At 31.9% G+C, this 23,457-nt stretch overlaps 4 protein-coding genes across 4 annotated transcripts; 3 read left to right on the top strand and 1 right to left on the bottom strand.

The window, feature by feature from the left end:
• Positions 1 to 447: 447 nt before the first annotated feature.
• Positions 448 to 7,245, top strand: LOC110615977 (protein S-acyltransferase 21). Its single transcript, XM_021758254.2, has 10 exons — positions 448 to 832; positions 1,762 to 1,875; positions 1,987 to 2,107; positions 2,504 to 2,706; positions 3,199 to 3,267; positions 3,580 to 3,651; positions 3,791 to 3,919; positions 4,260 to 4,340; positions 4,439 to 4,645; positions 6,225 to 7,245. Exons 1-10 carry the CDS (start codon positions 788 to 790, stop codon positions 7,137 to 7,139), a joined length of 1,956 nt encoding a protein of 651 aa, XP_021613946.1. The 5' UTR covers positions 448 to 787; the 3' UTR covers positions 7,140 to 7,245.
• A 1,022-nt stretch (positions 7,246 to 8,267) lies between these two features.
• On the top strand, positions 8,268 to 12,276 carry LOC110616118 (MLO-like protein 9). Its single transcript, XM_021758442.2, has 15 exons — positions 8,268 to 8,858; positions 9,344 to 9,401; positions 9,479 to 9,705; positions 9,811 to 9,927; positions 10,049 to 10,106; positions 10,233 to 10,321; positions 10,387 to 10,461; positions 10,547 to 10,635; positions 10,735 to 10,784; positions 10,882 to 10,922; positions 11,007 to 11,180; positions 11,275 to 11,310; positions 11,476 to 11,543; positions 11,649 to 11,709; positions 11,800 to 12,276. The coding sequence occupies exons 1-15, from the start codon at positions 8,730 to 8,732 to the stop codon at positions 12,076 to 12,078; spliced, it is 1,551 nt and encodes a 516-aa protein (XP_021614134.1). The 5' UTR covers positions 8,268 to 8,729; the 3' UTR covers positions 12,079 to 12,276.
• A 4,940-nt stretch (positions 12,277 to 17,216) lies between these two features.
• On the top strand, positions 17,217 to 19,588 carry LOC110615195 (peptidyl-prolyl cis-trans isomerase FKBP18, chloroplastic). The gene is made up of 6 exons (XM_021756948.2): positions 17,217 to 17,565; positions 18,301 to 18,371; positions 18,465 to 18,551; positions 18,781 to 18,930; positions 19,073 to 19,132; positions 19,245 to 19,588. The coding sequence occupies exons 1-6, from the start codon at positions 17,253 to 17,255 to the stop codon at positions 19,305 to 19,307; spliced, it is 744 nt and encodes a 247-aa protein (XP_021612640.1). The 5' UTR covers positions 17,217 to 17,252; the 3' UTR covers positions 19,308 to 19,588.
• A 170-nt stretch (positions 19,589 to 19,758) lies between these two features.
• Positions 19,759 to 23,398, bottom strand: LOC110615194 (dolichyl-diphosphooligosaccharide--protein glycosyltransferase subunit 1A). Its single transcript, XM_021756947.2, has 10 exons — positions 23,164 to 23,398; positions 22,639 to 22,683; positions 21,825 to 22,459; positions 21,586 to 21,733; positions 21,341 to 21,517; positions 21,166 to 21,234; positions 20,948 to 21,037; positions 20,678 to 20,836; positions 20,361 to 20,585; positions 19,759 to 20,098 (listed from the first exon to the last, which is right to left on the bottom strand). Exons 1-10 carry the CDS (start codon positions 23,260 to 23,262, stop codon positions 19,907 to 19,909), a joined length of 1,839 nt encoding a protein of 612 aa, XP_021612639.1. The 5' UTR covers positions 23,263 to 23,398; the 3' UTR covers positions 19,759 to 19,906.
• Positions 23,399 to 23,457: the final 59 nt, after the last annotated feature.

Below are 23,457 nucleotides of genomic sequence, written 5' to 3'. Positions count from 1 at the left end.
GAAGTTCTCAATTTCTAACTTTCTTTTGCTTGAGAATTGAAATTATACCAATATTTATTCAATAATAGGTTAAATTTTAGGTGAAATTCAATGTTATTCTTCTATGGTAGATTAAGATTCAAACACATGAGATGTTTCATGTGTAAGTATACATTACTTACAAAAGATAAATTTTTTGCTTGTATTATAAAGAATGAGATCCCCTTGGTGTGTAAGAGAATAAAATTAATTAATTAAGGTTTGGTGTTTAGCATTGTCAACAAAATTAAATTTAAAAAGACTCCATCTTTAACTATTAATCACTTATTATTTGTTAGGGTTAGGCTTATAATGTAAGAGAAAAATGATGGGGCGCTTTTGAAAAATTAAGTTTTATTGGCCCCAAAATGCAAAAAGAAAAAAGTATACACAAGCATGCCGGCAAAATCAGTGTTTATTAACACCGAAACGGTTATAATACTCAAAGTGTGGTCTAATACGGTCCTTTTTTAATTCTTCGGTTCTTCTATTCAGGACCTCAAAGTCTCTTCGATCAATGAATCCAACTCTGAAACAGAAGCTCAAAAATCTGCTTCGTGGGTAGTCTCAAAACTGAGATTTTAGCATATGGGTCGAGATTGAACAGACACTAGACTGTAGAATACAGGAATGCGCTCAGTTTTTGTTTGAAATGACTGTGATTTTTTCACATTTTGGGTCCTCTTGCAGTCGGCTTTTTGTTCAAATGGTGGTTTTAGAGCGTAGGTGTTGTTGATTTACGAGTTTGTACTTCTGGGTTTTTCTTATCATGGCTAGGCGTAATGGATGGCAATTCCCTGTCCACACTTTTCAGGTATATTTTGTTTATTCTAAATCTGTTAATTTGTTCAGTTTATAAGAGAAACGTGAGTTTGTAGTTTTATGGGGTTTTCTTTTTCTAGACTAGGTAGCTTGTGTACTGATAGCGGAAGCCATTGCACAGTTATTGTGCTTTCTCCGTCGCCATCATGTATAATTTTCTCCTAATTTTGTATATGGTTGGATCATGGATGTGCTTTACTTTTTTGCATTTAATTAGGTGATGTTGCTTTTTTAAAAAAATTTATTGTATAGCGCTGATAAAATTAAGCGCGAATTTTTAATTTATTTATGTAGTTTTTTGTAATTTGTGTTTGATGTTGATGGCATCTGTATGCGTGATATGATTCGTTGAACTTTTTAACTTGAGAGATTTGAGCAACCCAAGATTGAAAATGACTTGTAGAAAGCTTTTGAAATGAACCAGTGTTTCATTCTAACAGTAATTATTGACTTTGTTAACAATTGCTTCTTTCCCGAGACAAACGTGTTCATGAACTGAAAATGAAATTTTGATTGTGGTTGTGCTTTTGCTCCAATTAAAACATGGAGCTCAAAAGCCATATCTACACAGTTTCTTGTTTTGTTAACAGGTTGGAAAAGGAAATTAATTTGCATAAGGATGGCCCTACTTGATTTCTTGTGAAAGATGTGAAGTCACAATATAGTTGGTAGTCACTCTTCTGGGGTTTAGATCACTCTCCTTAACTGTCTAAGGAAAAAGAAAAAAAAAAGAACACAAACATGGGAGATGACAAAACAAGATGTTTAATTATTAGTCAACACATATGTTTTCCCAAAAAATTACTATACTTGAAGGTTTAATGTTTTTGGGAGTTCTGGGAACAAATGTGATGATTTCCTGCCTTTTTATCATTGTGAAAATCAATATACTGATTTTTTTTTTCTTTTCATGGTGCACAGATTGTGGCAATAACAGTTTTCTTCTTGCTATCTGTTGCATACTATGCCTTTTTTGCTCCATTTCTTGGAAAGGATATCTATGAATATGTGGCTGTTGGTGTTTATTCTGTCTTGGTAAGCTCAACAGCATTTTCCCACATTTCAGGATGGATCTAAAGTCCCTTGCTTGTTTCCTTTTTCACAATCCCTTTCTGTTTGTTGTTGCCTTTCTTGCTTAATTTCCAGGCACTCGCTGTATTCATTCTCTATGTACGATGCACTGCTATTGATCCTGCTGATCCTGGAATTCTGCTTGAGGTTGATGAGACAGCAACACATAAGTCACAAAATGAAAAAGATATTCCCGGTTAGTGTGCTTGAAATGTAGTTATCTTACTTAACAAGCACTGAGATACATATTAGGTCCACCATTTGTTGGGAAATTTGTTGTAGATTAGGATGATAAGGACACTTGAGCATGTGCCACTGGGACCATCATGAAGGAGAAAAATTGATTATGAAAAGTTGTCTAGAAATGAATGGTTATGATTGCATTATTATGACTAAGTTTACCTCAAGAGTTCCCTTGAGGCATTTGGCCCCTCTGAAGCTAGGTTATTCTTGAATGACAGCTGCAAATGCATAAGTGCATCATTTGGAATAGTGTGAATGTGGAACTTGTTCTCCTTCCTTTATGGATAGGAACTTATGCTCATTCTTTGCTCTTTTAATTTCTTATAAAAGCTTCATGTTGTTCAATCAGGAAATGCATCTTCTATTGAAGAACCTAGCAAGATAAGTTTAAAAGATGGAGGAAAATCAAGTAGAAATAGTTCAAGTTGGTGTTCAAAAGTTGGGGGTTTCTTTTGTGGTTTTCTTGTGAAACAAGATTGCTGCAGTGATGAAGATATTCTTCAGCAACAATCTGGAGAGGACGCTTTATTCTGCACATTGTGCAATGCTGAGGTACAAGATTTTTACTGGGCAAGTTTATGTCAATTATCTGCAATGCATTTACCTTCTATATAGGAACCTCCATGCCGGCGTCCTTCCTTGCAGAAGGGGCACAAAAACACGCAAAAGCAGAGGAGGAAAGAAGTAATAAGGAAGAAAGAAAATTTAAAAAAAAAAAGAAAAAAGAAGATTAAAGAGGAAAATTTGGAAGGTTAATGAAGTCTTGACTCTTGGTTAAGTTTCTTGTCCACAGTTGAAGTGGAAGATTCATATAGTGTTCCACTTTTTTTTATTGATTTTGAAATTATAGATTTTGCATGAAGCTTCTCAGGTATTGATACTGAAATGCATGCATATGCTAGTATTGTAAGGTTTAAATTTTTATTGGATAGAATGAAGAGTAACATTTTGTCACCCACGTATGTTCCATCCTCTCCCTTCTCTCTCTTTTTGTACTAATGCTTGCTTATTATAGAATGCTACTGACTCCATTGTTTTACCTAGGTGCGCAAGTTCAGCAAACATTGCAGAAGTTGTGACAAATGTGTTGATGGATTTGATCACCATTGTCGGGTATGATATTATTGTTCATCCTCTCTATCGTTAAGCATCTAATATCATTTACTTATTTATTAATGTTTTAAGCTATGATCTGGAAAAGATTATTAGCTTAGATTACTTAATGATGCTGGTTTTTAACTCAGCAATCTCTGAAATTTTTATAAGAGATTTGCTTATTCTGCATTTGCTGCTTACTTCGATATTTATTTTATATTTAGTAAATTGTCCATGTCTTGTTTCCCCAGTAGGATCTCACTTATCCTCTTTCATCGCTTCACTTTTTTGCATTATTGGGTTTTATGAAAATCTCTCTTGATGGTGCAGTGGCTGAACAATTGTGTGGGAAGGAAGAATTACATAACCTTTGTGATCCTTATGGCAACTAGCCTCATTTGGGTAAAAATTTGAGATGAATTTAATTATTTATAATTTCTTATTTTTTCTTCAGTTATGAATTGTTCGAATCGGTTTATATTTACAAATTCAAGCAAATTATATGTTCTCATGTGTATTTGACTCTGGATCTGGCTATCAGCTGGTTGTTGAATTTGGAGTTGGCATTGCTGTCCTTGTCCGGTGTTTTGTAGATAGAAAGGGTATGGACCATCAAATAACAGAGAAGCTTGGCATTGGATTCTCCCGTCCCCCCTTCGCTACTGTTGTGGTACAATTCCCAAAATTTTTCAGATGTATATATGTACCAATTGATAATTTTGATCATCAAATTTGAATCGCATAGTCTAAGACATTACCAACAATATAAGATTAGAATGGTCAATGTCTCTGATGCCACTCTTTGTTCAGGAGACCAATTAGCGTCATTTGATTTGATGTAATTATGAAAATCTGATCGGGGGCTAATTATAATGCCTTAACTATGACATTTAATATTGACTCATACTTGTTTCCAGAAACATTCACTTTTTTTTTTTTGAAGATCACCTGATAGAATGTTCTGTTAATAATAAGATCATATTATGAGATTAAATTTATAATGAATGCAGGCAGTGTGCACAGCTGTGTCTCTGCTCGCCACTGTGCCATTGGGAGAACTGTTCTTTTTCCACATGATTCTTATTCGGAAGGTGTCCATCTACCCTCTATCCTTTCAGTCAGAGTGCTTTTGTCTTTCTTAATAGCTTTCATAGTCGAGTAATGGTATCTTTTTGTTTTGTGGTTGAAGGGTATCACAACATATGAGTATGTTGTTGCTATGAGAACTCAAAGCGAACCGCCTGGACCATCTGTAGATGGAGGAGATCAGCAAAGTCTCCCATCATCACCAACCAGTTCAGCTGTGACTGCTGTGAGTGGAAGAAGCTCTATTGGAATGAGCTTGCAATATAAAGGTGCATGGTGTACCCCTCCAAGAATTTTTATGGACCACCAGGTACTTGAGAACTGCCTTCAAACTCTATTGCTAATTCAAAATTTATATTAAAGAAGTGGATAGCAGATATTACATAATCTGCAGGTACAATGGACCTTTATCATTTTGTTACCCTTCTACAAGCTTTGCTGCATTTAAATTAAATCAATAGAAATAAGATAACAAACTTGTTATTGTATTTGCAAATTTATAGAACAATAAAAGGCATATAGAAATGTGTTTTAAGATTTTTATGAAAAGTAAACTGAACTACATTATGATTCACTATCAAATATTTTAGGAAAAATCACTTTTTAATCCCTTAAGTATAACATAATTAACGGATTTATTCCTCTATTTTTAGAACTCAACGCTCCAGTCCCTGAAATTTAATTTCGTCAAAATACGACGTCTCTCCATAAAAAATATCCTTAGTGAAAGGATAAATGACCAAACTACCATTTTTAAAATACAACATTTTAGTCTTTAAAACTTAATTCCCTCAAAATAAGAGATTCCTCCTCAAAGAATCAAACCAGCAAAACTCATTCACAAATCCAAGCAATAAACTAAAATTTCCAAATTCTTCTTCTTCCCTGTCTGGACCTGCCCCCTTCTGTCGACAACTCAGATCTGCTCTTAGTTCTTCTCCTTCTTTTTTTTTTGGATCTTTCCAAGTCTGATCTCCTTGCATATCTGTCGACATCCAAATCTGGATCCTTTTTGCTTATGTCACTGCTCAACTACATGCTCTTCAGATCTAATGTTTCACTCCTCACGAGTACCTCCAGTGCATGCTTCCAGATTCTATGGCATGCACTCCATATCCGACAGCCCAAAGTCACAATGTGCCTTTACCTTCCTCGACATCTTGCAGTCAACAATGGGTTTATTCGTTTTTTTTTTTTCTAATTTCTTGCATTGATTTTCACTGCTTGAAATTCCTCTCATCGCTTGTTAATAAATATGGTGATTTCTTTGATTTATTATTGATTATTTTCAAATATGGGTTGAGAATATTACAATCATCTTCTGCAATCTGTTCATTGTTGATTATTTTCAAAATCTGGGTTGTTTATTTGCTTATTAATTTCCTGATTTTGTTGGATATTTATTTTGGTTAGATGAAAAGATTGAGCTGATTTGTTGATTTGAGTTGATTTTATTCCCTCCATCCCTTTAACTATACATGAATAATGAATATGATTTGAAAAGTTGAAGAGGACGAAGATAATTTAGGGATTTGAAGAGGGATGAAGAGGATTTAGGAATTTGAGGGATTGGAAGTAATTTTTATTATTGATAAGGATCTCTTTCCATTGATCAAGCTTAAATCATTGATTTAATAGAATTATTGGACGAGGGATCTCTATTTTTAACGAAATTAAACGTTAGGGATTGGAGCGTTAGATTTTAAAAATAAAGGGATAAATCCATTAATTATACTATACTTGAGGGACTAAAAAGTTATTTTCCCAATATTTTATCAAGGAACAGCTTGCACTTCAATGCATAAGCTTTTTAGTATTTTGAATTCGTTTTAATTAACCCTTCAACAAAATGAGCTTGCGATTTAATTTCTTTTGGAACTGATGAACAGGATGAGATTATTCCACATTTAGAGCCAGGGCGCCTACCATCTACAGTTGACCCAGATGCAATACAAGAAGTTGACAAGGGCAAAAAATTGCCACAGCGCCCAGTTCGAATCAGTGCCTGGAAACTTGCAAAGTTGGATTCAAATGAGGCAATTAAAGCAGCTGCTAAGGCTAGAGCATCATCATCAGTGCTACGTCCAATAAGTTCTAGACATAATCCATATGACACGGATAATTTATCTAGCAGCAATGCTAGTGGAAGGAGCAGTCCTATTAGTACAAATCAGGGGTTCCATAATAGAAATGCTAGAACAGGGACAGCAAGAGTATCTCCTTCTAGGAGCAATTCATATGCACCCAGTCATGCTAGTAGGGATGATACTGAAACATGCAACCAGAGTCTTAGCAACATCAGTACTGTTAATGTCTCCCATCTCACTGCCTCTCCATTACACCAGCAAACTTCAAACAGGAACCACCTGAACCCCATGTATCTGTCATCAGGAAACCAATCTCCTTGTTCCATAAGGCCAGGTGAAGCAAATGGGAATGCACCCCAGGAAAATGCGGCACAAATTCATTCAAGAAGAAACTTGGGTGTAATGGAGAATTTGAGTACGTCAGTCTTTTGGGATCCTGAAGCAGGACGGTTTGTCTCATCGTCCAGAGGTGTTGGTTCTTCACAGGTTCCTGGAACAGAGCTTTTGTACACAGATCAATCTATATTCTTTGGTGGCCCTCTTGTGAATGAGCCGCTAGGCAGAGGGACAAGAAGTGGTAGTTCAATGGCACCTGGCCTAGATAGAGGATCCACATTGAGTCATTACCAGCAGGGCAGATCACAGAGGGGTGGCCAACTTCCTGTATTCGTTCCAAGTGATTCTCAGCAAAACCAATTTTCTTCTAGATTGCCTTAAAAGCACAAAAATGTGAGATTAGTAATTTGTTTTACAAATGGATAGAGTCTGGGATCCTTTATCTGATTTTCATATTCCACAGTGCAGTGTGTTTGATCTCTCTCTACATCTCGTCCCTCCACATTACCTTAGGAATTACCTGTGCTGTTCCACTTATCTCCATAAAGTGATGAGGCCTCCGATTAATCCATGCAGGACGGCGTTTTTCACTTGCGTACTTAACAATTGCTTTAGGTTTTTTGTCTATGTACATTGCCATTTGCTTTTAGTAGGAAACTTTGCCCAATGGAAAGAAAAGTAAGTTGTGGCTTTGCGCTTTAGAATGTGATTTTTTTTCAGAAATTTAATTTAGGAAAATTTATTAATTATACTCTCGATTTTTAAAATTATATTAAATTTTTTTTAAAATATTAAAAAACATATTAATTAATTTTTCTATTAATTTTAATCATTAGTATTTTATGATTAAAAAAATTATTATTATAAAAAAATTTATTATTTAGTTTCTATAATATGAAAAAATTTAGTAGTTGATTTTTTTAATTTTAAAAAATATATTAAAATTTTATTGGTATTTTAAAAATTTTATTAGATAGTCATTTTGTTAATTTTAGTTGTTAAATATTTTATTATTAATTAATCATTCAGATTTTTAAAATGTTTATTAATTAGTCTTTTTATATTAAGAATATTTTAAATTTTTTATAATATTTAATGGTTAAAATTAATAGAATGGTTAATTAATAAATTTTTTAAAATGTCAAAAACAGTTAATATATTATTTAAAATTGAGAAATTAATTAATAAATTTTTTTATATTATAGAAATTAAGTGGTAAGTTTTTTCTTTATTATTTAGTGAACATGAAATGAAAAAATTTAATAATTTATTTTTAGTTTTATAGAAATATCTATTAATTAATTTTTTTATTGATAATATTTTAATTTTTTTTATAATATTTGATAATTAAAATTGATGAAGAGAGTAATTAATAAATTTTTTTAATTTTTATAAATATTTTAATATATATTTTTTTTAAAAGTGAGAGTAATTAATTAATGAGTTTTTATATAATATAAGGATTTTGATAAAATGAAGTATTATGTTCTGTTAGCATTTAGGTGATAATTGTCCTAATGCCATCTAAAACTGAGATTTGACACAAATAACACAAGTATAAAAATTTCAATTTTTTATCACTTATTTATTTAATCATCACTCTGGTGGATTAAAACTGATTTACATTTATTAGGATAGGAGGTCAGGTCAGGTACTTAGAGAAAAATTAATAAAAATAGGTAGAAGAAAATAATAAAAATAGAACACTGCTCGGCAAAAAAAATAGGACACTATCTTGAATAATAACCGTCACTTCTTCCTCTGTATTTGCAATTCAATACCGTTAATCAAAAGGAAAAAACAGTCCTCTCAGAATCCTTGAAACCTATCATACATTCTTGAAACCTCTCAAACATTAACGTCCCTACCATTTTTCATCACCTTGAAAGGTTTGCACAGCCTCATTTGAGCGAGCAAAAAGGTTTTGTTTATCGTGTGTAGTTTTTGTGAAAAGCTCCAGGTTTCGTAGAAATGGGTGGTGCAGAAGCCCCAGGTGCAAGAGAGCTTGACCAGACACCCACATGGGCAGTCTCTGCAGTTTGTGCTGCCATTGTCATGATCTCTATCGTCCTGGAGAAGGTTCTTCATTGGATTGGAGAGGTATTTCTTCTTTTATTTATCTTAAATTTTTAACCAAATGACTCCCACTTTCATCTATATATATATTCTCGTTTTTCTTTCAAGAAGATGAATAATGGATTCTTATTGGTAAGATTTTATGGGTTTGGATAAAGGAATCAGCCTCTTTTTCTCAAATTTAAATTCTTTTCTTTTATTTTCCTTTTACATATTAAGTTCTTCAGTGCGTGAGGTGAGAAACCAGAGTTTGAACCCATGAAACATGTAATGATCATTAATTTCTTATAATTTGTAAGAATTGATTGCAACAGTCGGGGGAATTTTGAGCAATGCTTCATGGGTTGAATTCATCATTTACTATTATAATGGCAAAGTGCTGAATCCTGAATCCCTGCAAAAAGAATTAAGGAGTTTGCCTCATTTTAGCTTCATCTTTTAACAGGCCTTCATGTTTAGCTTTTCCTTTTCCCCTAAGTTGATGAATTCTGCTGGTTTTTATCTCTCAGTGGTTTCAAGAAAGACACAAGAAAGCTCTGTATGAAGCTCTTGAGAAAGTTAAAGCAGGTAGATTTCTCCATTTTCTCCCCTCATAGTATTTATTTTGCTTCTCTATATCCAACTTTCTGGTTAATTTTTGGCAGAGCTTATGGTTTTAGGATTCATATCCTTGCTCCTGACTTTCAGTCAGAGCTACATTTCCCAAATCTGTATTAAAGAAAAATATGCAAACACAATGTTGCCTTGCCCCAGAAAGGTCGAACATGATGAACATAAATCTCCCTCTGTCGCGGAGGATCATCATCGCAGGCTTCTATGGTACGATCGCAGATTTCTAGGTGGTCATTCCAATGTTAAAGGATGCAAACCTGTAAGCCTATGTCCTTAGGACTTTGTGTTGAATATTGATTCTATTTGCGGTTTCTGCAACAAATTAGCACCTGAAATTGTTTCCTCTCTCTCTTTGTTATTTCAGGGATACGTGCCGCTCATATCTGTGAATGGACTGCATCAGTTACATATCTTCATATTCTTTTTAGCAGTTTTTCATGTGTTCTACAGTGCCATAACAATGACGCTTGGAAGATTAAAGGTGGGCAGCACACACTGGATTTTTAGTAGCAGCAGCTTTTCTTACATTGTGATTCTCTACAGTATATCTGCATTTTCTGATTGCATTCAATTAAACAAATTTAAGAGCCTCTTCTGTGCAGATTCGAGGATGGAAAGAATGGGAAATGGAAAATCTCAAGGAGCATGAAGCTATGAATGGTATCTTATTAGATGTTAACAGATCTATGAACTTGTGCTGAGACTCGCTGTTGTTGTTGTTCATAGTTACTGCTATTCAAGTGCCTTATTCTTCTGGTGCTGAATTGGGATGTGTTACTTGTACAGATCCAACAAGATTCCGGCTCACTCATGAGACATCATTTGTAAAAAGCCACATGAGTTTCTGGGCGAAAACGCCAGCCCTCTCTTACATTGTAAGGATTTATGAAGTTTTTTATTTTCATATGCATATCAGTGCTTCAATATTTAATCCTTGCAGGTGTGCTTCTTTCAACAATTCTTTATATCTGTTAGAAAAGCTGACTATTTAACCATGAGACATGGATTTGTTGCTGTGAGTTTCGATTAATGAATTTAACAATTTCAACTGTGTATTGGAACTGTTATGAGTGGTAAATTGCCAGATTCATTCTTAATAGGTTCATTTAACACCTGGAAGTAACTTCGACTTTCAAAAGTACATTAAAAGATCATTAGAAGATGACTTCAAGGTAGTTGTGGGAATCAGGTAAAACAATGAAATATTTTTTCCCTTTGCAACTTGTGGATAGCAAAGAAATTTTCCTTAAAATTCCATCGAATCCTCACTTTTGTGTGCTTCTGGCAGTCCATTGCTCTGGGCCTCTGTAGTGCTCTTTCTGCTGTGCAATGTTAATGGTTGGTATTCTGAATTCCTTGTATCATTTCAGAGAGTTTTCATTTTCTGCATTCAAATTTGACAAGAATAATATCATGTGGCTTGGTTGTCTTTCAGGATGGCAGGCTACGTTCTGGTTTTCTCTTCTTCCTATAGTCGTAAGAAAATTTTCATAAATTTTCCGCGGGTAATATTTCTTAATATACGATGAGATGAAAGATTAACCAGTAGTTTGTTTGAAGGTAATCTTAGCAGTTGGAACAAAGCTTCAAGCAATAATAACAGAAATGGCACTTGAAATACAAGAAAGACATGCTGTAGTCCAAGGAATTCCACTTGTGGAAGTCTCTGACAGGCATTTTTGGTTTAGTTGGCCTCAGCTAGTCCTTTATCTCATCCACTTTGTTCTGTTTCAGGTTACATACTATTGAGTTGCATACTTAATTTTGAGAAAACTATGATTTCTTGGATTTTCTGACAAAAGTTTTCTGTATGTCTTAACATTTGCAGAATGCATTTGAGCTAACATATTTCCTGTGGATATGGGTAATGAGCTAATCACTTTACTATCTTAGTAATTTTCTTTAACATTCTTGAAAGGTCTAGTCGAGCAAATGGCGAAAAATAATCCACATAGCCGATCCTAACTAGTTTGGGATTTGCATTCTTGAAAGGATGAGCTAACCGAATGCAATTTTCTCCTGGAAACAGTATGAGTTCGGGTTGCATTCGTGTTTTCACGAGAATTTAACTCTCATCTTCTTAAGGGTTGCTCTCGGGTAAGTCGGATATTCTTTTGTTTGTTGTAGGGAGATACAATGTCTTCTGTCCTGAAATCAAAATTGTTAATGAACACATGGAAGCTGAAGCTGATAATTCCACAGGGCAGGAGCTCAGTTTCTCTGTAGTTACATTACACTTCCACTGTATGCCCTTGTTACTCAGGTATGATCTTTTTCTAGATTTTATGCAAACGTTCATAACTAAATCAAAGAAAACTAATTTCAAAGATTGAACTGTGGTGGAAAATATCAGATGGGATCAACCATGAAGCGATCGATTTTCGATGAACAAACTTCCAAGGCCTTAAAACAATGGCACATGAAAGCTGTGAAGAAAACGCATGATGGGAAGCCTGAACACACAGGTACCAGGGCCTTGGGAGGAAGCCCTGGTGATTCTCCAACTCATGCACATAATGGAGCTCAAGCAGGAGGTGATAAAGTGGCAGATGTTGAAGCAGACCAGACAGATATTACTGGAGATCAAGATGATCCTAAAAACCCATATAGTCAACATGATCTACGAAGTTGATTATTCTTCATTGTAGCACAGAACAAAAGGTTTGATGTTTTAGGGTAGCAAACACAAAGCCATATTAGTTAATAGTTACCGTTTTTTTTTTTTTTTTGAAAAAAATTATTAGCTTCCTTGTCACTATTGGATTGGAAGGTTAATTCTTGTTTGCAATAAATATTATTCACAGATCTTATACTCAGTTTTTTATACAATCAACAGAAATTAAAAATTAATAGATATATACTCAAGTATTTTATTACAACGGTCGATTATATTGTGTTGCTGTTACTCCAATCGCCCAGCATGACGTGATCTAGCGATCAAGACATCAAATTCAAAATATGGTAGAAGTATGTTCTAAGTCCCTAGTTCTCATCTATAACAAAATTGACAAGTGACATTATTAAAATTTATATAGTTATGCTTAGTAATATTATTCAATTTATATATTTGTATCGAGTGATACACTTAATATATTTTATTTTTATATTTAATATAATTAATATATTTATAATAAATAAAATTTATTATTTTTATTATTATAATTTATATATAGCTTTTTAATTTTCTGTCTATTTAATACGTGACTTTTTAATTTTTTATTATTTTTTAATATAATATACTAATACAATAAAATACAAATTTTAATATATATATTTTATTTTTATTTTTAATAATAAATAAACGATAAAAAAAATATAACCAATATTATTAATTAATACGAAGAAATTTATAATTTAGTTTCTACGTATTACTATTATTAACAAATCAGTCCCTACATTTTCAAAAATCTATTAAAACGTCCTTATCTTTTCTTTCTGTCAACAAAATAGTTCTTCCGTCTATTTTACCGTTAAAAATATAGCAAAAAGTCAAATTACCCATTCTTTTCCTTCTTCTCCTTCATTGATTCTTCCTCTTCTTTTTCTTCTTCTTCTTTTTCTTTGGTTCTTCTTTTTCTTCTTCTTTGATTCTTCTTTAATTTTTCTTTTTATTCTTCTTCTTTAAGGAGAACGAGTAAGAGATTTTTCTTTTTCTTCATCCATCATCTTCTTCTTCTTCTCTTTTTTCTTCTTTTTCTTCTTCTTTTTTTTTCTTCTTTTTCTCCTCTTCTTTTTCTTCTTCTTCTCCTTCATCATCATCATCTTTTTCTTCTTTTTTTTCTTCTTTTTTAAGAAGGATTGACTATTTCGTTGACGGAAAGAAATGATAAAGACGTTTTAATAGATATGAGAACAGATAAGGACGTTTTAATAGATTTTTAAAAATATAGGGATTGAGTTATTAATAATAGCAATATTCAAGAACTAAATAAGGGGTTTTATTTGAGGGTAGAATTGGATTTTAAAAATTTTCTCTCTCGCTCTTTATTTATTTTTAACGGAAAAAATGACAGAAAGATTATTTCGTTGACGGAGAGAAAAGTTAAAAGACATTTTAATAGGTTTCTGAAAATATACTGACTGATTTATTAATAATTACAATATTTAAAGGCTAAAATATAAATCTCCTATTAATATAACATATTAATATTACATGTTTTTCATCTATTATATAAATAATAATAAATATATAAGAGATTGTCAAGTGGATAATTAACCTACATATGATATAAATTTATAAATTTTTATATATTTTTATTTTATTTTTATATAAAATAATAATTAATATAAATATATTAAATATAATGTATTATTTTTATCATCACTATTAATATATGAATTTTTTGATTTTTCATCTTTTAATATAATATGTATAATTTATTATATTGATTATTACTAACATTTTATTTTTTATTACTTTTTAATGTAATATATTATTAATATTATAATTAAAATTTTATTGTATTTTATTAGTAAAAAAATTCTTGTATTTTTTATTTTAATAATGAATATAATGTTAAGAATATATTTATAAAAATTGAATAATTACAATAAAAAAGATGTTAGATAATAAAATAAATTATTGTCAATAAATAAATAAATTTATCTATAATCTAGGGAAATAATATAATTCTCCATAATATTTTTAAGTCTTTAAATTATTTACAATCATATTTAATTATTTAAATAGTTGATAATTTTGTTTTTAAAATTTAATTTTTAAAATAGATGATAATATTATATTTTATATTAATTTTAATTAGTTAAAAAAATTTTAAAAATAGATATATAATATAATAACATTAAATTTGTTAAAATAACGATATAAATTAAATGATAATTTTATTATTTATATTATATATATATATATATAGTATAGGTAGATTAATATAAAAATAAATATTATACTATAATATGATTATTATAAAATTATATCGTATAGTAAAATTAATATAAAAATAAATTTTTAAATATTTATAAAAATATGAAGTTAAATATTTTTATAAATATATATGATAACGATTTTATTAACTATTAATTAATTAAATAAATAATGATATTTGTGGTTTATACTTTTTATAATAGTATATCATTAATCTATCGTATAAAAATATAATAATTATCGTTAAATTTGACTAGAGTTATTTTATGAATAGTACTTCAAATTTAATAGAACACCTTGTTATATTGTTTTTTAAAATAGATATTAATATTATATTTTATATTCATTTTAATTAATTAAAAAATTTTTAAAAATATATAAAATATAATAATATTAAATTTTTAACATATATACCATTAAATTTATAGGTCTTGATATATATATAAAATTAAAAAAATTAAATTCATATGTATGATTATTAAAATAATAAATTTAAATATTATTTAAAAATATCAAAAATAATTATTATAATATTAAAATAATAACAAATAATTATTATTTATTTAAATGGGATTGATTTCTCATAAAATAATAATTAATAAAATTTAATTAAAATACAAATTTATAATATTGTTGCATATTATAAATATCCTATGTATCACATTATTTAGAGGGTTTAGCTATTTTCATTAATTTAGAGTCAATGAACGAAAAAATTGCTATATGATATAACAAGCGAAGTAGAGATGTAAACGAATCAAATTGTTCGAGAGTTATTTAAATGAGTCTAAAAAGTAAAATCAAATTTAACTCGTTTAATAAAAATCGTGAATTTATTTTACTCGTTAAATTTAAACTTATCAAAAACTCGACTCAATTCGATTACAATGATAACAAGAAAGCGATTTTGAATGAAGGTTTTTGTGCGGCATAAGGCATCCTGCTAATTGATAGATTGAATCTCCCTGCTTTACGTGTTGAATTTTGTGAATTGTAGGAGCCTAGCTCTTACTCTTTCCCTAACATGCATTGAGTCAAGCAAGTGACATGCTTATCACGGCCTGTCTCCGCTTCAATCGATTGAAACTCTATAGCCGGAACACCTTTTACATCCAATTATCAAATTATTTTATTCTCTAATTCTACTAAATTCACATTTCTTTAATAACTTTTATTTTTTAATAAAAATATTGTTAATTTTAATTTTTTTATTTTTTATAAAAATTAATTTTCATATGCTTGTTTTATATAAAACCTATTAACACAATCTTTATACTATATAATTTTTTATGACATCCTTCATTTTTAAATAGTTTGTATTTTGAAATTTTTTTATTATTATTTTCTTTGTATTTAATATGGGACGTGGGACTACACAATCCTTTCACATAATTCAATCCTATTGAAAACGAGAGTCCTTTAAATTTTGAGACCTCTTTAAATTTCTTTGATACAATTAAATTTATTGATGCATCACTTTGTATTTGATTAATATTTAAAATTTTTAAATTTTTTATTTTCAAATTAAAATTTATGCATATTAATTGAATCTTCTTTATTTTATAATAATAAGTTGTATATTTAATTGATAATTTTTTATATTATTTTAAATTCAAGAAATAAAATAAAATATTATAATTTATTATTCATCCATCAATAATTTCAAGTTTAAAATTTAAATATAAAAAAGAAAATATTTTACTCTATCTAAATTCATACAAACAATAAATTATTTTATAAACTAACTTTATATTATTTTATATAAAAATAATATAAAATATTTTAATAGCTATATAATGTGTGGTCAAACAACTAATATTTTATAAAAAAGACCTTTAACTTATACTGTAAATTAAAAAATATAAAATTTTATTTTTCAATTTAAATTTATTTTTAAAATATGAAAGAGAAAAGTAACTCACACTATGAAATTTAAATTAGCGACAACTTTATTTATGTTTTAACAGTAGTTAAAGTATAAATTTGGATTGAATTGTGAAATTTGCTTGTTTTGTTAATAAAAATAAAATGAGATTTATAATTTAATATCTGAGTATTGTTACTATTAATAAATAATCTCTACATTTTCAGAAATTTATTAAAATATTCATATCTTTTTTCTCTATTAATAAAATAATCATTTCGTCTATTTATACTATTAAAAATATAGCAAAAACCTAAATTACTCTTTTTTTTCCTCCGCCTCTTCTTCTTTTTCATTGATTCTTTCTCCTCCTCTTTTTATTTTTTTGTTTTTCTTCCTTGTTTTTTTGATTATTTTTCAATCTTTCCTTTTATTCTTTTTTTAGGAGGAGGAGATTATTATTTTTCTTTTTTTACTTCATCATCATCATCATCGTCATCTTTTTTTTTTCGTTTTTCTTCTTCTCTTTCATCATCTTCATCTTCTTTTTTTTTTTTAAAGGAGGAGGAGCTATTTTATTGATGAAAAAAAAAACGATAAAAACAATTTAATAAATATAAAAAAAAGAATATATATGAGAAAAGATAAAAATATTTTAATAAATTTTTAAAATTATAGAAACTGACTTATTAATAATAATAATATTTAAGAACTAAATAAGAAATTTTATTTAAAAGCAAAATTAGATTTTAAAAGTTTTTTCTCTTGTTTTTTATCTATTTTTAATGAAAAAAAGATGGAATGACTATTTTATTGATAAAAATAAAAATAAAAACGTTTTAATAGGTTTTTAAAAATATATGACCTGACTTGTTAATAACGATAATATTCTGAGATTAAATTGTAAATCTCTCAACAAAAATTGCAAAACTATCCGCTGAATATACAGTTTTACCCTTTTAGCTTTTGCATTTACATGTCTCATTGATTTTATGGTTTTATTGAGAATATACTCAAAGAATAAGGACCATGCGTAGGGAGAAAATGGTAATAAGAGCAGATGCTCGATAGAGATAATGTGGCTTTTTTGTTGGATTCTTGTAACCGTATAGGCTTTTGGATTCCAATGGCCATGGCTTCTATGAAGAGCTTGGATAGATGGACCGTTAATCAGCTGCAGATAGCTTCAAAATTCAGTGGAAAACAAACGCAAGAACCTTCTAAACAGTTGCTCCTCTCAATACCCACTTCGAGAAGATGTGCGATTTTGATATCTTCATTTCCTTTTAGTCTTGTTTCGCTAACTCCATTATCAGAGGCCAGAGAGAGACGCAACAAGAAGGTCATCCCTCTTGAAGACTATCTCACCTCTTGTTAGTTACCCATTACTTCCTTCATCTCTAATCTTTCAATTCTCATGCTTTTACGCTTCCCTTCCGCATTTTTTTTTATAAACTTCGAGTCCTTTGAAGAGAAGTTTGTTTGGACGTTTGCTACTTCTGTGTGTCGGAATATTTTCTTGATGCTTACATCACAATCTCACATTCTTGAATGCCAACATTTAATTGACCTCGGAGGATTTTGGCTTTCTCTACTATGAATTTTTCCCCCTAATTATGATTTGGAAATTTAAAATTTGAAATTTTAGGGGCAAGGATTAGTGGTTCGAGTATAATCTGTCTATTAAGTTTGTGCTTCATGTGCTTGTTGTTTCGGAAATTTCAAAATGAATATACTGGTATCAAAATCCAATTCAAGAAGGGAGAGACTACATGAAAATGCTCGTCTTATTTATGCTTAAGCAAATATTATTCAAATAGGAAGCCAGGTCCGTGGCTACCTTGGAGCAGCCTTAGTTTCAGACCCCGCTGGTTAACCAGGAATGAGCTTGTCAGTCTAATCATGTGAGAAGTTGCCTACGCTAAAAATTGCAGAAAGGGAACATGAGTGTTGACATATCCACATGAAAATTAGGATTCAGCCAACCTTTGTACACTGACATACTCATAGATGCTTGAACTATGAAGTTGCAGCTTTCTGATAGACACTGATTTTTTGGATTTTGAAATTAAAATTTTGTTTTTGCTTTGTTTCCATTGAATGCACAGCTGATGGATTGAAATACTATGATGTGGTCGAGGGAAAGGGTCCGGCAGCTGAGAAAGGATCAACAGTTCAGGTTCACTGCAATTGAAACAACACTTAAAAATAAAATATTCTCCATCTTTCTTGCATTTAGGCTAAACAATTTTTCTTGCCTTTTCCATCGCAGGTGCACTTTGACTGCATCTATAGGGGTATAACAGCTGTGTCAAGTCGAGAATCTAAGCTTTTGGCTGGAAATCGTATAATTGCACAGGTCATTGTTCCATCAAAATATTAGCATCTCTTAATGTATTCTTATATGTTGAGATAAGAATTTACATAATCTCACCTCCTGATAGGCTAAATTCACTGTCAATTGTCCATGTGCTTCCTGGAGTGCATATTCTGTTCAGTCCAATCAAATGCCATTTTCCCCACATTTTAGCATGAACTTTCAACTGAATATGTAGATACTGATGCTCATTTTCTCATGCCTTAATTAGCCATATGAATTCAAAGTTGGAGCACCTCCAGGCAAAGAACGGAAGCGAGAATTTGTTGACAAACCAAATGGTCTATTCTCTGCACAGGCAGCCCCAAAACCTCCAGCTGCGATGTACTCAGTAACAGAAGGCATGAAAGTAGGAGGAAAGGTGATAGTATCTCTTCCTTTTTGTAATTATAAGCTCCATTAACAGGTGCCTTTTCTTTTAGCTTCTGAGTAGTGTTAAATCTTCTGGAATCATTCCTATCTCTTAACTAGCTTTTCTGGCGTCATTTTTTCTTTCTATGCAGAGGACCGTAATCGTACCCCCCGAGGCTGGCTATGGCCAAAAGGGAATGAATGAAATCCCAGTAAAATCCTATTCCATAATCAGATGCTCATATAGTGGCACTTATTGCTAATTTGGTAATGGTAGATAACATTTCAGTCACAACTCATTATATTATTTCATCTGAAATGCAGCCAGGAAGTACATTTGAGCTGAACATTGAACTTTTGCAAGTACTGCCACCTGAAGAAAAGTGAGCTCAATTTCGGTTACATGAAGAATCACATGGTATATGAAATTTGTTCTTCTGTTGTGGCAAGTGCAACATAGTATAACGATTTTTTTGTTTGGAAAAGCTTTTCTTTTCACCAGTCGCATAACTTGTCAATCAGCGAAAGTCATCTGTTGCCAGTTCTCCCACCCATAGTAAAATAGTCTTTGAGATGCTCATTCTGATTGACTGATTGTTGCAGCTTCATTATTGTAGCTTGTGGTTAATTTTGAGAAATGTAATTACATACTCTGTGTTTTGGTTTTAGCTAAGTTCATCGATTTGTTCATTCATTAAACAAGTTCTGATTTATATTCAAACTTGAACAAATATTATCCAACTGTTGGTTATTGTATTTAATTCTGGGCATGCAAATGCAAGCATGTGCATCTTGTCAGATGAGTATGCATTGGTTTAAACAAGTTCATCTCTCCAAGTGAGGTTCAAAATTACAATTTATCATAATCATGAAAAATTTTAGTCCAACAAAATATAACCATCGAAATTGGAGTTAACTCGTCAAATATAAATACTACCTCAATCTAATTCCGAAGTTCTCAGAGGAGATCCCTCTACCCATTCAACCTATATTTCATCAAGGTAATCTAGAAGATCTTCAACCTCCTGTCTCAAGGCTACAACTTTTTGCTGCTGTGGAGCAACTTTATTCTCAATTTCCCGTCCCCCAAGCTTCTTCTCATAGCAATCCACTATTGTTGAGTGCTTCGCCATCAACCTCTCTTGTAATTCTCTCTCCTTAGCCACCAGCTCCTCCACCTGTATAAACAGCCATCATACATCACTCAGTAGGAAGATGGTAGCTTAAGAAATAACACACGAAAAGGATGGTAGTATAAAATTAGCTTAATGTGCACCACGCAACATCAGCATGCATCCCTCGCATAATAACTACTCCTGTTGCATATGATGGTTTAACCATTTTTCAGCCATGCCATTTAAGACTATGATATTGAGATGCATTAAAAATATTGAAGATGTATCATCAGCAGTAATGCATAAACAGTAATTAACAATGAACCTTGGGCAATATATGAGCAGCTGCAGGAGATGATTGCAAGAATACTAGCAAAGGTTTTAACTCTTTTAAATGCCCTTTCAACAAACCATCAGCGGTCTTGCGAGCAGTTTTACAAGCTTGGACATCTCCTGTCCTAGAAAGATCAAGTAGTGATGCTTCAAGCTTCTCATGTGTTGCTAACCATTGCTTAAGTATACTCTCAACCTGCTGAATTGTTGCTCGCACCTGAAATTACAAAGATTATAATATTTTCCCAAGTTGAGAGTCAAGAATTGATGGTGATCTTCGAGAGGATGATATGATGACGTCCTCCTTACCTCATCCCACTGCAGTTTTGCCAAATAAGAGGCAGATGACTTGGAGATTGACAAGTCAACATGCACATATACAATACAAGCAACAAAAAAGAAGAAAAATCCAGAAATCAACATAAATGGCTCTCTAAGCATCGAGAGCCGATTGAAGCTGTAATAGACCTGCAATAAGGAGAAGGTAATTTCTCAATATTTCTACCACAACTCTAAGAAAAGCTAGCACACAAATTGCATAAAATTCATGAAACAAGGTAAGAATCATCTTTTCCTTACCTGGAAATGCAGATTATGCTCTGGCACAACATTGGCCTTTTCCAGCACAACTACTGGACGACCAACAATATCCAAGTGGGAAATTTTGGTCTGTGGTAAACCATAGTTACAATTACATAAATATATCCCAGAAATTGTCAAAGCATAAAAGAAACATTAACTATAGCTAAAAATAATCGAACTCATTCACTGGGAGGAAAACATAAATCAATATATACCTCCTGCCTCTGATTTACCGGAAATGGAGTTGAAATAGATAAATCTTTGGACCCCTCAGGCAAAACAACCTGTAATCAGAATACTGAATCAAGACAGCAATCTTGTAGTTCACACGAATACAGCTAATACATATTTATGCATGACCTAACAGCATACTAAGCCTATATAACGGACCTTCACGATGAGATTATCAATGACCAATTCATTCATAGGGGAAGCAAGACAGATGTTTAGAAAACGTTTCCCCTCTGCCTCAAACAAGAAGTCCTGAAGTGGCAAACTGTATCCAATTGTAAACGCTGTTCTCCAACCTCCAAACATTGGATATCTAGGTTCAATCAAAAGTTCTGTCTGCAATTAAAAGAGGTAACTCAATTAGAAGCAACAATTCAAAATATCTGAAGAATTAAAATACCCACCTTTTTAGAATCAGCCCTCAGATGAGACGTTGATATATTCCCAATTTCATCCCTATAATAAATGGAATGAGCTCTTGGTGGCAATTTTGCAACAAGATGTCCAAAAGCTGATACACCTCGAATGTTAGGTCTGGCCTGATATTCAAGCCTGTGAGATTTAAGGGGAAAAGAATCAGAATCAAGCTTATAGAAATCATAGAACAAGAGGACAGATGTCTAGTAAGGACATCCTAACAAACCTGGAAAATTCACCCTTGCTTTTAGCACCTTCATGGACAATATTGTAATATTCTGTAACCTGTACGCTGCCCCAGTGTGAAACTTCTATCTCTCGTACTAACTCCTGAGCAACAGCAAATGGCTGATTGGTTTCAAAATGTATAACTATGGGTGAGTATGAGAAAGGAGGGAAATTTTCATATGGACCATATATGATCTCTGAGCCATGACTCTTAGTATTCTCAATTTTTGTATATGACTCTATTCTAGCACCAGGCAGTTTAACGCTGACAGACTGAACCTTTACTGGATAAGGAGAGAGATAGTATGCACTATCCTGGAACAACACCAACTGAATATCAGCCTGAGTAATTTTCTCAGGAAAGGGTTTTAAAACATGGGTAAATACGGCCAAAACATCCAAAGTAAATGTGTCTCCTTCGCCTAGTGCCTTGGGTAATGATACAGAATAAACACTCAAAGCAGGAGGCATTCCTTTTGGATTGACAGCTTCAACAGGGAGACTAACATCGGAATTTTTTGTTTTGCCTTTTCTTTCATTTGTTGTTGCCATCAAATACGCCAAATCCTTTGCCTGAACTTCTGGAAAGGCCAGCAAAACTTCTGAAACCAAACTAGAACCAACAATCTCCACCTAAAGAAACAAACTTGGTCAGAGCGCCACAAGTATAGGAAAGAATAGCCATTTGGCTTCTGCAATTAACCCTTATGAATGCAAGAAATTGCAACGAAAAGAAAAACTCTTTCTTTAAGGTGAAGAAATCGTTCTTCACACAATTAAGCTAGAAAAGAAAAAGACAGACATTTAAGCACCTTAAGGGTTGAAGTGATTCGTGCAATTTGCGAAGTCAAATCAATCTGCAATATAAAGTCAAGCTTAGGATTATCAACAAGAGTACTCTAAGAATAAGAAACCAATCAAGGCAATGCAAAGAAGAAAAAACATATATCAAAAGTTAGAAAGGACATAGTAATGCACGACTAGGATCAATTTTGAATCTAAACAAAGAACACCATTCAGACAATAAAAGGAATCAACTAAAGAGAAACTGAGAAAAACCCTATTATTTGTCTTCCTCTCTATCCACCAACTGAAACCTAATACAACTACTTAGCTCATTTGGCTTCTATTCACTCTCATTACTGAGCAATCAGCAACCAACCTAGATCATGAATATGAACAGAGCGATAGAGATCTCCACAAAATCAGGATAGCTCAAAAATGATACACGGAGCTCAATTTGGACGGAAAAGGTTAGCAAAGGGTAAAGAGAGAAGGAAAGGGACGCCCCCTTGAAGCAACTGGAGAGAGAGAACGAATGAGAGGAAGGAACTTACACGTCGATCAACCTTTGAGATTATGAGATCGGAAAGTACAGGCGTCGATAGTATCGCAATTGCTAACACAAGAAGATTGAACCTAAGCCCAAACCCCATCCTGTTGCTGCTATCTGCTCTCAGATAGTCGTCTTCCTCGCCAGCTTTCTCTCGAGAACAAATGGAGATCGCGGTGTTTTTCTGCTAGTGAGTGAGTGAGACGCAAATGGCAATGGCTGATTGAGTTGGCTTGGGCCAGCCCATCAGATAAAGCCCAAAGCTTTTATCACAAGTTTATCGCCTTGTACTTGGAAA

The sequence above is a fragment of the Manihot esculenta genome, chromosome 5, assembly GCF_001659605.2.
Source record: "Manihot esculenta cultivar AM560-2 chromosome 5, M.esculenta_v8, whole genome shotgun sequence".
Classification (NCBI taxonomy): domain Eukaryota; kingdom Viridiplantae; phylum Streptophyta; class Magnoliopsida; order Malpighiales; family Euphorbiaceae; genus Manihot; species Manihot esculenta.
The sequence above is the reverse complement of the archived record's forward strand: the minus strand, read 5'-3'. Positions and strand labels throughout refer to the sequence as shown.